Below are 15,049 nucleotides of genomic sequence, written 5' to 3' on the forward strand. Positions count from 1 at the left end.
GGAAGCATAGAGTCTTAACCACTGGACCGCCAGGGAAGTCCCCAGAAAGCTGCATTTTAAAAAAGCTCCCCAGATGTGATTTTGACGCACTGCTTAGAGCAGGCCCAAGCCTGGGTCTTCCAGATGCTAAGCATTTTTTTCATTCCTCCTCACACTTGGTTATCATCATTAGGAACTTAAAGGCAACTTAAACTTCCTGACCATTCTCTTCATTATAATCACTAACATTATATGGAACCCTACTAAGTGCTAGGTTGCTGTGCTTACAAAATACACCACACACGACTTATCATTACTTTAAATAAAACACCGCTACTCAGGATTAAGCATGTATTTATTTTAGTTCAGTTAAAACAAACATAGGATGTTTCATTGAAACGGTGTAGCACTCTTTGCCAACAAGTCATACTGGAATTGTTGGCCTCTAACAGTACAGTGGGGATATTTACATTATATACAGAAAGCTTAACACACCCAGGTTCTCAAAGGTCTTAAATCACACTAGATCATATTTGATTTTATTACACTAGATCATTTTGTTAACTACTGCATTTTGAAAATTTAGACCTTATTTAAAATTTAAATAAGAGATCTGAACTTGCACCAAGTTTTCATGAAAAAAATGTGATGTTCAGCCAGTCTGTTTATTGCAAATACAATTTACACCGTATTTTAAATTTTTAGTGTTTACACAATTTGTTTATTGAAATCTCTGTACAGGTACTTTTGGGACCATTCTTATAGATACATAATGTGAATTCATCAAAATGCAGTTAAGAAACTTATAGGAATATATACATTTGAACCCAAGACCCAAACCTGACATTATATACAACCTATTTACAAATACATATGGACAGACAATGTATGTACATAAGATTATCATAAATATTGAAAAATAGGTTAGCTTTAATGGATTAATGCTGTTCTATAAATAACATTACAGTTATAACTGAAACATCCACGGAAGACGGTAATGCAAAATGAGGTGACACGACAGTGGTTTTAATACTGAAGACTGCTCATTACTGGGAATTCACTGTTTAGGAACCTCCAGGTAGACGAGATAGCTCCAAGAAAATCATGCAATGGAATTTACCCGTGGCAGTTGATTCTGAACCTCAAACAGCCAGGAGATTGGAGGAGCCTCCCACATCGATTTGCCGTGAGAAGGATTTCTTTTTTTCGTTTCTTCCTGGTTGCCATGGTATTTTCTCCCATAAGAAAGGATGTAAACTGTAGAGAACAACTCTTTACTTGGTATTCCCTGGTCAAGTCTTAAGATACACAACGAGCAATTCTTTCCAGGAATCCAACCAGAAGTGCCAATTCTTGGTCTGAGCTAGAGGTGAGGTTCTGGAGTCGAATGGAGTGCCAAGAGCCCAACTGAATGAAAGCAGTGCTGTGGAATCTGTCTTCTCACTGCCTTTCGAGATGGTCCCCACTTTAATTTTCGTAGAAACAAACAAAAACGGACCATTGGTTTCACCCAATGTAGCACTACAAGACGTCTTCCAGTTCCACAAGGGTCTTTGATTACAGACACATCTTGTCTGTAATTTAGTCACATATAATACAAGAATGCGTAACAAAAATCATGTCTGCCACATTTCTGGCCCTTGCCTAAAACTAGAAATGTTTAGTTCAAGAGAACAACCTTATAGCCAGGTGACCAATGAATGATTCCATTATTTGCTTCCCCCAACCACTAATGGAATTATGTATATTAGATTTTAGACATTATGCCTGATGAGCAAAGTACCACATTATTTAATAATATATTCACCATACACCATGACGTACAATAAATGTGCTCTTAAAGCCAAATAATTTTTTCACTTCTAACTGGGATTAAAATAGGAAGGGTGGTCATGCAGTCGGACCAATAGTTACACTCAGGTTGCACTGTTTTCCCTAGCTAACCATTTGTTGGATGTAAACAAGTAATTCTATGTTGTACGAGAATGAGATGACAAGCCAGTGCACATGAGTTTTTTAAAAAGCTTACTGCATGAGAAACCCAGTGGCCTATACGAAGAGAACTTATATTGTACCAAATATTGGTGTAACCTATGGATTAGACCTCTACTGTAGACAAAACATGAACACAACTAAACCATACATTGTCAAGTAATTCACACTTCCAGGAGCAGATGAGCATTTTGAAAAGTTGTACTCTCTGGGTAGAATAGTTTTGGCCTACAGCCATCAAATGCCCATTTTCCACTGCTGGAAGCAATGCCAAAAAAGGGCTGGCCCAAAAAAAAATCCAGAGCTGTTAACACAACTCTGGAGGCAGATGCAACTGAATAAACCCTGTTTTACCCAATTGCACTATTTGGTACCTCAAAATTAGTTATTTTATTTCCCATAGAAATATCTGCATTATCTTCCATTCTAATAGATTGAAGCCATAAATACTTCAGAGTCTAAATGAACCAAATTATTTGGGGACAGAGAAGAAAGGTGATGATGAGAGAGTTCATCTGATTTGGTATAGCCACAATCAACCAATTATCCTTTCATGGTGAAGTCTGAATGGAAATAAAAACTATGCTCCTATTCATGGTACAATGTTTCATTACATCATTTTCTCTAAAAATTATTTTGGGTAAAAAAAGTATTTGGCTTAGTATGCCTAAAAAAAGGCAAATCATTTCATAATACTAGTATTTGTTTTTAAATAACAATGAATTATTTTTTAACAGAATTCACTGACAACTGCTTTTGGATAAAGTTCAAAAAAAGCAATTTTTAAAGAATAGTGCTTCTGAGGTCTTTAAATATTTTTGGTACAAAAAAATAATAGTATTTTTCCCAATGGTTATTTCAATACTTTGCTGTAAATTAAGAAGAATTGTTTCTCACATCGAATGGTTCCATTAGGCACATTCAAGTAAAATCATAAAATATCCAAGTTAAACAATGACACAGCCAAACATGTGGCTTGATTAAAGTTAAGAGTTCGTCCATTCTCTGGAATGGAATAAAATTGTCACTTCCCTTAACCCGAGACTCGTGGTTTTGTTGTCAATATCCATTTCTATCATACAGAATAGTTTCTTTAAAAACAAAACAAAACAAACAAAGAGTTCACTTATTCTGCACTCAGAAGAACCAGCGAGGAATCTGCACTTCAAAAGGAAGTGAAACTGAAAAATTAGGTGAAATTTCATAGTAGCTGAGAGTTGACTCAACACTGGCATCAAATGGACTATCGAGTTTTAGTGGTGCTGCTGGTTAATGGCCACCTCCGGAGGCATTGTGGACCCAATCCAACACAATCAAGGTCATGCTTCCGGTCATCACCACTACGCCACTTAACAGGAAGAACAGAGCCTGCAATGAGCACACAGAGAAAACGGATCAGCAAGCAACAAAACATATGCTAAATATTCCTTTTTTTTTGCGGTACACGGGTGTCTCACTGTTGTGGCCTCTCCCGTTGCAGAGCACAGGCTCCGGACGCGCAGGCTCAGCGGCCATGGCTCACGGGCCCAGCTGCTCCGTTGCATGTGGGATCCTCCCGGACCGGGGCACGAACCCGCGTCCCCTGCATCGGCAGGCAGACTCTCAACCATTGCGCCACCAGGGAAGCCCCCTCTTTCTACTTTTAAAAATGGGCTTATAATTACTAAAAGCATGTCCATAATACTTCACAGAGCTACAGTTTTACCTTGCTGAAGATAGTTAAACTGTCTTAAGTGAGTGATCAAGGGGTTATCTATAGAGTACTAAGTAACTGTATCTTTGAAACCTTCTCAAACTTTCCCTTTGCATTCCTTTGTATGAAATGAAAGGGTAAACAATTTTCTTTGCTAAATAAATTATTTCATATAATAGAACTGGACTGGGATTTTTACATTTTTTAGAAGGAAAAAAATTTAACTTACAAAATCAAATCCAAGTCATCTTAAAAATGCAGCCTGAGTCGAAGCTGGAGGTTTTTCTAAGAGACATGAGCAGGTCTACTCCTAATCCTACCCCCTTCAGTTACTGCACTACATATTTTAGGTGAAATAAGATGACAGTTGTTGGTTCACAAACAATTCTAGTAGTTTACTCAGACTACAATAGTAGTGGCGAATAAGGACTGAAATGCAGTCTTTCTCCTAAATATCCCCACCAGGATCATTTGTGGTTAACATACCATATATTCCTTGTAAAATCAGTCGTTATTATACTTTAAAGTCTAATAGTAGCCCCCTCCCTAACCCCCAAGCTTTGCTTTGAAAATGGTTAGTCTCATTTGACTAAATACCCCATTATTTCTCTTTTATATACTCCAGGCCCATTTAAGTGCTGGTCATACAGTAGTAGGCAGTCCAACAAATACTGGTTAAACAACGTTGAAAGTTGAGTCTGTATTATTTTTACTTTACACTCTATCTCTATCTCTATTCCTAAAATATCTAATAACTTTCTTGCAGTTAACTTAAGCATACATATTAGATGGCAAACCATCTCTCACCTCCTCTCCCAATCTTCCATCTGTGAAGTACACAGTTACAGATATATTTGTTTACTAGAAACTTAAAATGAAACTACAATAAACGACATTTAGGAGACTAAAATTAAAATCAGTTGAGGAACTTCTGGCATTAGATTATTATTATTTCTCCAGTCATAATCTCTCACTCACCCCAATCTTTTGTACAGACTTCATAGGTTCTTTCTTCACTAACTTGATATAAAAGGCAGATGGAAGAATAAAAATTAACATAGCAGCTGCAGATGCACCTGTAAAAGAACATTTACCAGTTCTTAAGAATCACTTGTTATTCATTTTATAAACATTAAAATCCCTGATATTTCAAGCAACTTTGATACTTCCTAAAACTTACCAATGAAACCAAAGATATCCCTAATAGTTGGTACAAAGATGACAAGTAAATTGGTAAATGCCAAGATAGACACTGTAATGATACTATGACGCCACCAACTGAAATCTTTGGTTGCACACAGCAAGTGAGTTATGGAACTCCGGATCTGCAAAAATAAGTGGATAAATAAACTGCAGATTTAATTAATGAAAAAAACAAACCCCAAACAACAGGATATATATATCAACTAGCAGCTATGTAAATACTAAAATTGTACCCCTCCTCAATTGCTGTTTTCTAAATATCTGAACACTAGAAAGATCACTGTGTCTTCAATTATGGAAAAAAGTGTCCCAGGATATGTTTTAAAGATGTATGAAACATTTAAAAAAAAAAACCTTCAAAAACCCGCATCAACTCGATACTGCTGTAGCAGTGTTTCCCTTCTCCCAAAACATAGAAATCACACAAATCTTCATGTTTCACAATTCATTCCTACTGAAAGGTTACTTACTGGGAAAATAACTACAGGTACTGTCAGGGTGACAGCCACCAACACAGCCAAACGGACGACGAGAAGCAGAACATCAGCTCCCATGACGGAAGAGTAGGTATGAAGCAATTCTGACTCAACGTGTTCTACAGAGAAAGGCCAAGAAAAGGAAAAGCTTCAAGTGTGCTGTCCTCTTTGGAGATTAGTTAGAAAATCTAACTTAACGGGAAAATCTGCACCAAAGTTATTAGCTACTCACAAAACGACCACAAACTAAGAGGTTAATAAGATTAATTTGGAATTAGGGTTAATGCAATTAAAATAACATTGAAAAAAGTTTCGAAATACCAAGGAGAGATTTAGCCACATGACCCCCATTAAAAACAACAGGCGCTAAATAGCTAAATCCCATGGTCTGGCTTACAGTGTGTGTGCGTGTGCTGTATTAATCTGAAGGGGGTGGGAGAACCTAAATGCAAGCACAGCACGTAAAAAATGCCCTCGAGTGGCTAATGGTAGATTTGGGAACGTGGATTCTAGAAGTCACTGACTCAATATACGCTACAGGAAATTCTAAGCTCTAAATTCAATTGTTCATCACAAATATGAAATATACCAAAACAGACCGAGTTTTTAAAGTGACAGAAGTATACATATAAAAGTATCAATTCCATTTCGTTAACTATCCTTTTTGTAAACTAGACATTATTTACCATAAAACGTCAGGTATCCAAAGAGGGCAGCAAGCAGGTACATGAGAAACATAGCAAAAAATGAAATCTTGGACACGTTCATCATTCTTCTACGGCTGCGGCTATACAAATTCAAAGGAAAATACAGATGCATACTTTAGCAGCAGTTATAGCAGTAATTGAAAATTTTTCTAGTTTTTCCAATAAATGTATATAAAAGTAGGTAAAAAGCACTCACCCTTTAAGCTCTTCATAAATGGGAAGAACAGCAGGATGACAGACAAATGAAAAGGTCAGAATTGGCACAGCATAGACAGTCTGCAAAAAACGTAAATACTTTCTTAATATCCTGATATAACAAACTCATGTTATCACAGTTCTGCAGCTTGTATTTATATTTATTAATCTTAGAATCAAAGCCTAAAATGATGTTTTCTGGCACAATTAGCTCCCACTCTTCTAATTTTTTCACTAAGTGTGATCGATATCCTCCATTTCCCAATGTATCAGTTATGAACATCAGATGATCATTTCATCTCTCAATCTATTTTAAGCTACAAACCAACACTTTCTTCTCAGTCCTCAATAATGAGCTAATCATGTTTCCTAAAGGGCAGCTATTACCTGATCTTCCTTTACCTTGGGAGTGTTTTAAAATTTCTAGTGGGTATTTTCCCTGTTTTCTTCCCTAAAATCTTCCTCTGAGGACACAAAGATTATAGTTACCTGTGAGTTGAAGATAAAATAATGTGGTTGGCAAGAATCACCTTCAGTCATATTAAAAGCCACATCAGGTACAAAAGCTGTTGGCTGTGCTAAGGTGCTGTTTACGGTTTCATTAATAAGAAAAGCAACTTCTGCAGGACAAGAAATCTGAAATTTCTTGCAAACCACCTGAAAATACATTATTTTGCATTTGTTAGACTGAATAATGTGACAGGGCTTAGAAAAAGAATCTCTAGCTTTAAAGAAAAATTATACCTACCACAATCAGAAAGAACATCATACACAACAAGGAAAGGCCACTGGTGTACCCCAAATATCCTATAAGGAGAAAAAAAAAATTGGTATTCGTTTACTAAAACAGGTTTAGGGCAAATATAACTCAATTCTGCTTGCAAGACTTCAGTGTGGACACATCAAATTTCTAATGCTTATACAGTAAGATGTAGAATAACTTAAAAATACTTGTTAATAACTAAATCAATAACAACTATCCTTTTTTATTTTTATAAAGCACAAGATGTTGTAAATGTCAACAGAATATTTGGGCCCTTTGGTAACCATCCTGCTAGAATTTTTCAAAGACCTACAAGTTCTGAATGCTGAAATTCACAAAGGTATGTTTTCGGGGCTCTTTAGCTCTTATTAATTTCTATGAAAAGGAAGCCAACCAGCTGGTGAGGCTCATTTCAATTTTCTTTAGAGATGGGTGTGCTCACCTAAATTCCTCAGCAGGGACAAGGGAAGAATGAGCACCAGTGAGACCAACAGAACCAAATAGTCACCGTTCAGATACCACAATCTGAATTAAAGAAAAGAAAAACAAGGTCACAACCAGCCACAAATATACTCAGAATAACATACATTTCTTTTCACAAGACTCGTTTTATACTTTAAAAAAAGACAGGTTTGGAAAGAGTATCGCTTATTCAAAAAGCCCACATAGACAGAATAGATTTCTAACTTTGAGCGCTCAATGAATATTCACTCAGGTTAGAGATGGGATCTCAAACAGTGTAACTTTTGTCCCACTGTTTGCTCTGGGAAGGCTGCCAGCTGATTCATAACATAAAATGCTTCTTAAAGGCTTGATACTATTGTAGGGAACAAAGTGGCATTGTTAAGCCAGTAATCTTATCTTTAAGCATTTTTAGAAAACTGTGTGCCAACTTCATCATAGCTTTAGCTCACTTTTTTTGATGCTGGAAACAAGGAAATTTTATAACAAGTTTCTTTCAGACATTTGTTAGCAAATGTACTTACTAAACATTTCAACAAGGAATTTCTCACGCTTCGATAAAATACATAGGCAAAAACAAAACAACAAAACCCAGTCCCCTAAAACAAGAACTTATTCCAGGTTGCCAAGAGTATGTTGTGACACCTTGACCCACCTTGACTCCAACAGTAAAAAGATCCCTTCTGAACTCAAGAGAAAATGTTATGCATCTCTCCTAAGCATTCTAGCAATGCCTTTTCCTTTTTAGGTAATCAACTACACCATTTAAAATCACTTATTTTCAAATTCTAATTGCCCTGTCAATTGTACTCTGCTCCCTTCAGCAATAAAGACCCCCCCTCCCAGAAAACTAATATTTAAAGATCAGCTTACTAAACTAAATTTCAAATGCCACAGAGATAACCAAACCTCTCTATTTTGAGATAATGAGCTGCATGTAAGCTGTGAAGTACATTATCCCTCCTCATGTGTACTTTAGATAAAAACCTGTTAGTCCACTCGGATGAATAACTTCGCTAGAAGGACAAGGTTTGTACAGCATAGCCATACATTTTCTGGTATGCTGCACTTTAAATATATGAAATTTCAAATTCGCAAAAATCAGACAGGAATTGATTTTTAATGTAATTCAAAATGTTAATCCTAACTTAGGTTGGGGTATGAGTTATTCAACTATAATTTCTTGGGACAGTAAATATAAAGAGAAAAGGGAAGTAGTTCCAGAAAACCTGTTTTCACACGCAGGTTAGAAATTTGTTATTCAGAGTTATAGAACTAGTATAACTTGTCCTATAACTACTGTCTTTGGCCTTTCATTCTCAAAGTTTCAAATCAGTTTCCGGCAGGACTTCTTGGTCAGTTTCAACAGGAGCATTTACAAAAAATAATTCACTGATAATCATTTTGTATCCAACTTTGATAAAAATGTATCTAACCATTTTAGACTGTAATTGTTTCTTAGGAGTAACCTTACTTAGCACCTACCCAGTTGTATCTTCAATGTTCATTAATGCCTGGATCACCAAAGGTAACTCATATTTCACTATGAAGAGGTAGCTTGACATAGCTGGAGGAAAACAAAATTATACCATTACAAGTGCAAAATGTGGCATGTGACACCAAAAGTAACGTGTCACCACTCTCCGCTACATAAAGAGCAAAAAAGTCTACCCAAACTGTCCTTTAAAAATTCTTACCTCCAATGTTCTGCATTGTAATGGATCCAGAAGCTGCAAGCTTTCCAACCATTCCAAATGCCTTATGTCCCAGTTGTTCATATAATAAAGACCCTGTAATTTAAGGAACACAGAAGCATGAAGCAAGTATTTTATAAGAGGAAGAAAATCATGACAGGCATAACTGTTTTAGAAATATCAAAAATGCCACCATACCTCCTTCATTGGCAGTCTTCAAAAGGAGATGAACAGAATACAGGGAAAATATTGACACAAATGTCAACAGGATTCTGATGAGAGAAGGAAAAGGCACAGGGTTATAAATAAGCACGTCTATATTTAAAAACAATTCTTTTTGGCTTTATTTAAACATTAAATATGGAACTTGTCCTAATATTTTGTGTACTAGACAGAATGCCCCCCAAGGACAGGTGTTCACTCTCCTGACTAGAGTGTCAACAAGTTCTCTTACCTGGCACTAAACATGACTGCATCATGTCTCAGGTAATAACTCTACAGTACTGGTTAAGAACAGGGTTCACCCACTGAACCAAAGGTGCTGGGAGACACTGGAAAACCTAACTTTTCAGTGGGAGAGTTACAAGACTTATATTTTGATCCTGGCACCATGATAATTAGCTGTGTACTTGCCACTTCTCTGCATTGTATAGTTCCTTTTATCTATAAAATGGTTTTAACACCTGCCAGTTACTTGTGAAATACAAATGAGACAGATTCAGGAAAGGTCTTGAGACTACTTGGACCACGTAGATAAGCAAAGGAATGGGACTATAAAGGAAGTGGAGGGAAAGATACTGACATGTTAAGTGTCAGGCACAGCTTTACAAACAAATGGGCACAAATCAGAGAAGTAACTACTGGAACCATATACTACATTGCACACCATGGTATGGAAGACAGGCCCAGCATTGTCAGTTAAACAATGCCTGCGCTAGAACAAGCAGGCTATCAGTCCGACTGGGCTGTCTCCTCCCTCAGTACTTTCGCTTGGATGGAACAGGAGAAAAAAAAAAAAAAGAATAGAGAGGAACCAAAAGTTCTCTACTAAGTCACTACGCTTTCCTTTAGGGCACACGTCCTCTCTCATTCCAGCTTTACTTTCTTCCCCCCACGCAAACCAAGAAGAATATAAATTTCTTTTTATTAAAAGGAACAACAACAAATCAAAATCAGGGAAACTCATAGAAAACTCTGCAAATAAGAAGACAGTCACATTTTCCAAATTCTTTACTGGCAAACTGAATACAGTACCTTATATGGTACTGGCAAAGAAACTGATGTCTCTTAGTTAAACATAGGTGGTAGCATTAAGCTGCCATTCTAATGCCCCAAGTTTCATGGGGTCTAATCTGCAGTGGAAATGACACAATCAGCCTCATCTCTAACTGGACAAAGCATGGCTTAATCAAAGACAATGTTCAAAGTGTGCTGACAAATTCAGTCCTTTCTTTTACACAGAAAGGACAATGAGGAATGAACAGACTTCATAACCCTTGAGGTCACTTTCAACCTCAAGTTGAGTCTACGTTATAGGGTAAGCTACAAGAGTTGTTTAACCAGATGATAGCAGCCATGTGGCTTTTGAACCATTTACGTCTATACCTCCAAATATACGTTGTAAAATACTGATGGATTTAAAAACTCACTTTAGCACTCTTAATATTATTTAACCATTTATTAAATGGTTGATCATCAAATTTATACAGACCCTATTAGAGTATAAATAATTTCAAAAGTGCAAGGGTAACATATCAGAATTTTGCTTTCTCTTACGAAACAAAGGTGCCATGTCATCTCATGTAAATTCTGCACCATAACCACACTGGGAGCATTTAAAAACTGCCTCCAGTTTTTATATTAAGAGTTAGGAAGGGTTTCAAATATTTAACAATGATGCCATTCAAGTACCCCACTAAAAACTTTGAAACTCTAGGGTCCTTTCTACAAAAATTCCTGGCTCTTGGTCTTAGATGTCAAAAAGCCTCATGCTCATGAAGCAAGCTAAGTGAATCCTAGCTTCCAAAGCTCAAAGCCATGCTTAACTTCAGCGTGGAATTTCACCACGAAGCAGAGCTTTGCGAAGGTCTGCTTTTCTTTTCATGAACATTCTATTCTGCTAGAAAAAAATAACTTGAGTAGAAGGCACCAGTCAGTTAACTAAAACATATCTGTAGCAAAGAGACAATTCCATGCTACGTACATATGTGGTTTCTTTGCCTGATAGTAAATCACACTATCTTCCACTGGAAGTTCCTTAGCCAGGAGCCCACAGAAGCCCAATCTTAGTTGCTATGATACAAACATCACTGAAAACGCATACTAAACTTCACATGTATTTTTCTTTTATGCTTGTTTTTTCCTGGGAATAAGGTCCGTACTTTTACATTCTCCAAAGGTCAGTGACCCCCCCCAAATGGTTAAAAACTGCTGTTCTAAAGTCTTCTACAGCTCCAAAATTCTATTCTAGGTATTTACGCTGGAAAGCACAGGAGTAACTAATTCTAACTGGACAACTAGGGGGAAAAAAAAGGGAATTCAAAGCAGGTACTTATTAAAATATTCATCTTTTGCTGTGGCAATCACATAGACCTGGAAGAGATAAATATTAAAAAGAAAACAAAAAATAAATTAAAAAATCACATATGGGTTGCTTTTCAGGGTCCAGAAAATTGACTCACTTTTCTTAAAAACATGTTCTAGGTTAGACAAATACCACCACACCCTATATATTAAAAAAAAAAAAAAAAGTTGTTTTCTTTCTGTACAAAAGGAGCCACAGGTCCTTGGGGAGGCTGTCAATTTACCAAACTGACTTGAAGGATACCATGCTTTTTAATATTTCTTGCTTCAGAGTTTGCCAGAATAAAAATTCTACCCCGGATTTATCAACAGTTCTTTTTAAATATTCAAGCCCTATTCAACTGTAACTATCCCCTTTGACTTTAAAGACTTTTTGGTTTAATTATCGGTTTTAAGAGTTGTCCTAATTTTTCCTACCTAATTGGCTTTTTTGATATCATGCAGTTACGTAGCAGAATAAAGAGATTTTCAGATTTCTCATATTTTAACTTTTAAGCAAATGATTTTTAAGCCAACTACTTCAACTGTAAATTCAGTCTCTGGAGCCAAAATATATGTTGTATCATCATATTTACTGCCCTGCATGGCAGACTCACTACTTACACATACTTACATAAAAAGAGCAATTCCAGTATTAGCCATGGCATAAGAAAGCCCAAGGATTCCACTGCCCACAATCGCATTGCTCAGATTAAATACTGACATTCCAAAGGAAGTAGTACCTGGATGCTACATAGAGGGAAAACGATAACCAAACATATAACAATAATTAAATGGAGAAAACCAGCTTTGGGCAAGTTAGATTTGAAATCTAAAAGTAAAACTATTCTTTTACTCCATAAAGCCACAGAAACATAAATTATTTTTAACTTACAAAGTCTGTTTCATACTTCTTCTTCCCCAAATTCGACTCAAGTAAAAAGTTCTGGTTTTCAGGATCTACATCTGCATAATGGCTACAAAAAAAGAAAAAAAAATCCTAAATTGGATTGAAATATACAAAGGAATGCTTCAACACAAAACGGTCCCCGCGTTTAGCTGTCACACATCTTTACTTAAATGCGTATTAAGTAGTAGTCGACTTTCACACGACACCATGTCATGGCAACCACCGGATAATCTTCCAGAGATTACACGCTCTCTCCAAACGCTACAGTAATTTAAAGCAACAGAAGAAGAGTTCCAGGTAAAGAACCTCCGATGCACACAGGCCGTTTTTTAAAAAGCACACAACTTCTCCCACCTTTTCAGAGCAGCTTGTTTGGTGGGGTAGGAGTAGTTGAAGTCACTGTTGGAACTGTAGCTGCTGCTGTCCTCATCTGGGGAAATACTGAACCTTCCCATTTCGGCTTTCTTCATGCTGGTCGGCAGGAGGAATCAGGCGCAGCGAGTAACGCTCGGCTCCTTTTGTCCTTGGAGATGCACTGGCCCGCGCGGCTGCCTGTGAAGGTAGAGGCGGCGCGTCAGGACTGCAGAGCCCGCCCTGGTCACGTGACGCCGCCGGGCGGCGCTGCTAGGCTGATTCATCCCCGGCCAGGCGAGTGGAAAAGTACCAGCCGAGCGCGAAGGGCGGGGGCGCGCGCCGAGGGGCGGAAAAGTACAGACCGCGGAGCCGCGGAGAACAAAGATGGTCCCCCTGCAGCGCTGCGCCTGCGGAGGCCCACGCCCCCCCGGACCCCGATGACCCTCTCCAACGGAATTTAGTGTTTCTCCCTCTCCATTCTCTCAAGTTTCACGGGAGGGGTGCGGGGGCTCTGTTTTGCTTTTCCCGCAGCCTCCTAGGTCGTGCACAGGCACGCAGGTCAAACATCCCACCCAGGCATTGGCTAGGTGTGCACTGCATGTAGCCCAGGCGCACAGCTCCCCCTTTCTAACATTTACAATAGCAATGCCGCGTAATTCGTCCTTTCACACCTGGAGCCCCCAGATGGCGAAATGCCTCAGCAGCAGACAGACTCGAAGGGGGCGGAAAGGGCGAACATGAGTCCTCTCCCGAGAAAGGGAGCAGAGGGCGCGCAGAGGCGTCAAGGGTTTGTTTACACGCGCACGCCCGTGCCCTCGAGCACACCAGTCCACAGGCATTTGGCTAGCGAGCGCTTCGCTCGGCCGGCCCCTCCTCTGCCCGAAAAGGAAACTGATGCAATATCGATCGCCGATTGTCAAACGTTCCCGCTTGTCTTCCCCAATCCTGGCCTCCGCTACACTAAAAGCCCGAACCCACTCCCGTCGCCCCCAAATTCCAAGACCCGTTTATGTAATTATTTTTATTAATTCAATTCAGTCACAAGACTTGTCGCAACGGAGCCTCGGGGCCCGGCTGGCTCCCCTCCCCCTAACAGGAGGATGCGGCTCCGCTCCGGGCGGGCACGCGGCCCCCGCGCCCCTCCCTCGCCCGGAGGAGGGCCGCGACCTCGGTGCGGACCGGGATCGAAGGCTGGCTAGCACACCGAAAAAGCCCTCCCCAGGAGTAAACGACCGCGGCAGCTGCCTTCCCGCCGCGGCCCCTCCCGGACGCCCCTCCCCCACTCCCGCCCGGGCCCCGAGCCCTTTGCAGACGCCCCCGCGCGCATTACCTCCGTAGGCTCGACTCCTGTATCCCGGAAACAACACGCAAACGCCTTCGGTGAGTTTTTCTCAAACAAAAATTGTAAAAAAAAGAAAAACAAAACGGAAAATCCAACTAGAGGCAGGAAAGCAATTTTAACTAAACAAGGAAATGGCAAGTTGCCGCTCCAATCGTCCGGCGTCCGCCGTCTGAAGGGAAAGGAGCGAGTGTGCGGGAACGCGTGGTCGGGCAGCTGGCGGTTCTGCAGGAAAAGCGCTCCAGCTCGGCAGCCTCGCGCGGCTCTGGAGCCAGCGGCGCGAGCGGCGGGTTATAGCGGCCGCCTTGGCGGACGCGTCAGTGGGCGGGGCCCCAGCCGCCGGGTGCCTGCTCTTTGTGTATCAACACCACCTGGGCTCCGCCCCCCGCCCGCCCGGGCCCGCAAGGCCCCACCCCGCCCCACCCGCGTCCGTCCCCGGCGGCTAACTCGGGCCGCCTAGCCCCGCCCGCTGGCGCCCCCCTCCTCCCGGGCCAACCCCGCTCTGCTGTCTCCTGGTCAGCCTTGGAAAGACGACCCCCGTGCTTCCCCCGGTCTGTCCCTTTCAGCCCGGACTGGTGCCCAAGACATGCGGTTGTCTTTCAGGAACCTTCTCCTTCAAACACCCTTTTGTCCGAGTTTCCAGCAGGCTTTGCTTTCTCCTTGAGGCTTTTTGGGGACACATCTCACCCACCCAATCCTTTCCTGCCGGTTATTTTTGTG

The 15,049-nt window shown here is 40.0% G+C and overlaps 1 protein-coding gene across 2 annotated transcripts; it reads right to left on the reverse strand.

The window, feature by feature from the left end:
* Positions 1–316: 316 nt before the first annotated feature.
* Positions 317–14,613, reverse strand: SLC38A2 (solute carrier family 38 member 2). Of its 2 annotated transcripts, XM_067696292.1 has the most exons (16): positions 14,321–14,613; positions 12,991–13,188; positions 12,622–12,703; positions 12,361–12,476; positions 9,363–9,436; positions 9,168–9,260; positions 8,956–9,037; positions 7,451–7,533; positions 6,994–7,052; positions 6,735–6,902; positions 6,247–6,326; positions 6,030–6,130; positions 5,338–5,462; positions 4,845–4,989; positions 4,643–4,740; positions 317–3,339 (listed from the first exon to the last, which is right to left on the reverse strand). In XM_067696292.1, the coding sequence occupies exons 2-16, from the start codon at positions 13,104–13,106 to the stop codon at positions 3,241–3,243; spliced, it is 1,521 nt and encodes a 506-aa protein (XP_067552393.1). In that variant the 5' UTR covers positions 13,107–13,188; positions 14,321–14,613; the 3' UTR covers positions 317–3,240. The 2 variants fall into 2 exon arrangements, with proteins under 2 accessions (XP_067552393.1, XP_067552394.1); XM_067696293.1 differs by lacking the exons at positions 12,361–12,476; positions 14,321–14,613 and having other exon boundaries at positions 12,991–13,151.
* Between the last annotated feature and the right edge of the window lie 436 nt (positions 14,614–15,049).

The sequence above is a fragment of the Pseudorca crassidens genome, chromosome 11, assembly GCF_039906515.1.
Source record: "Pseudorca crassidens isolate mPseCra1 chromosome 11, mPseCra1.hap1, whole genome shotgun sequence".
Taxonomy (NCBI): Eukaryota; Metazoa; Chordata; class Mammalia; order Artiodactyla; family Delphinidae; genus Pseudorca; species Pseudorca crassidens.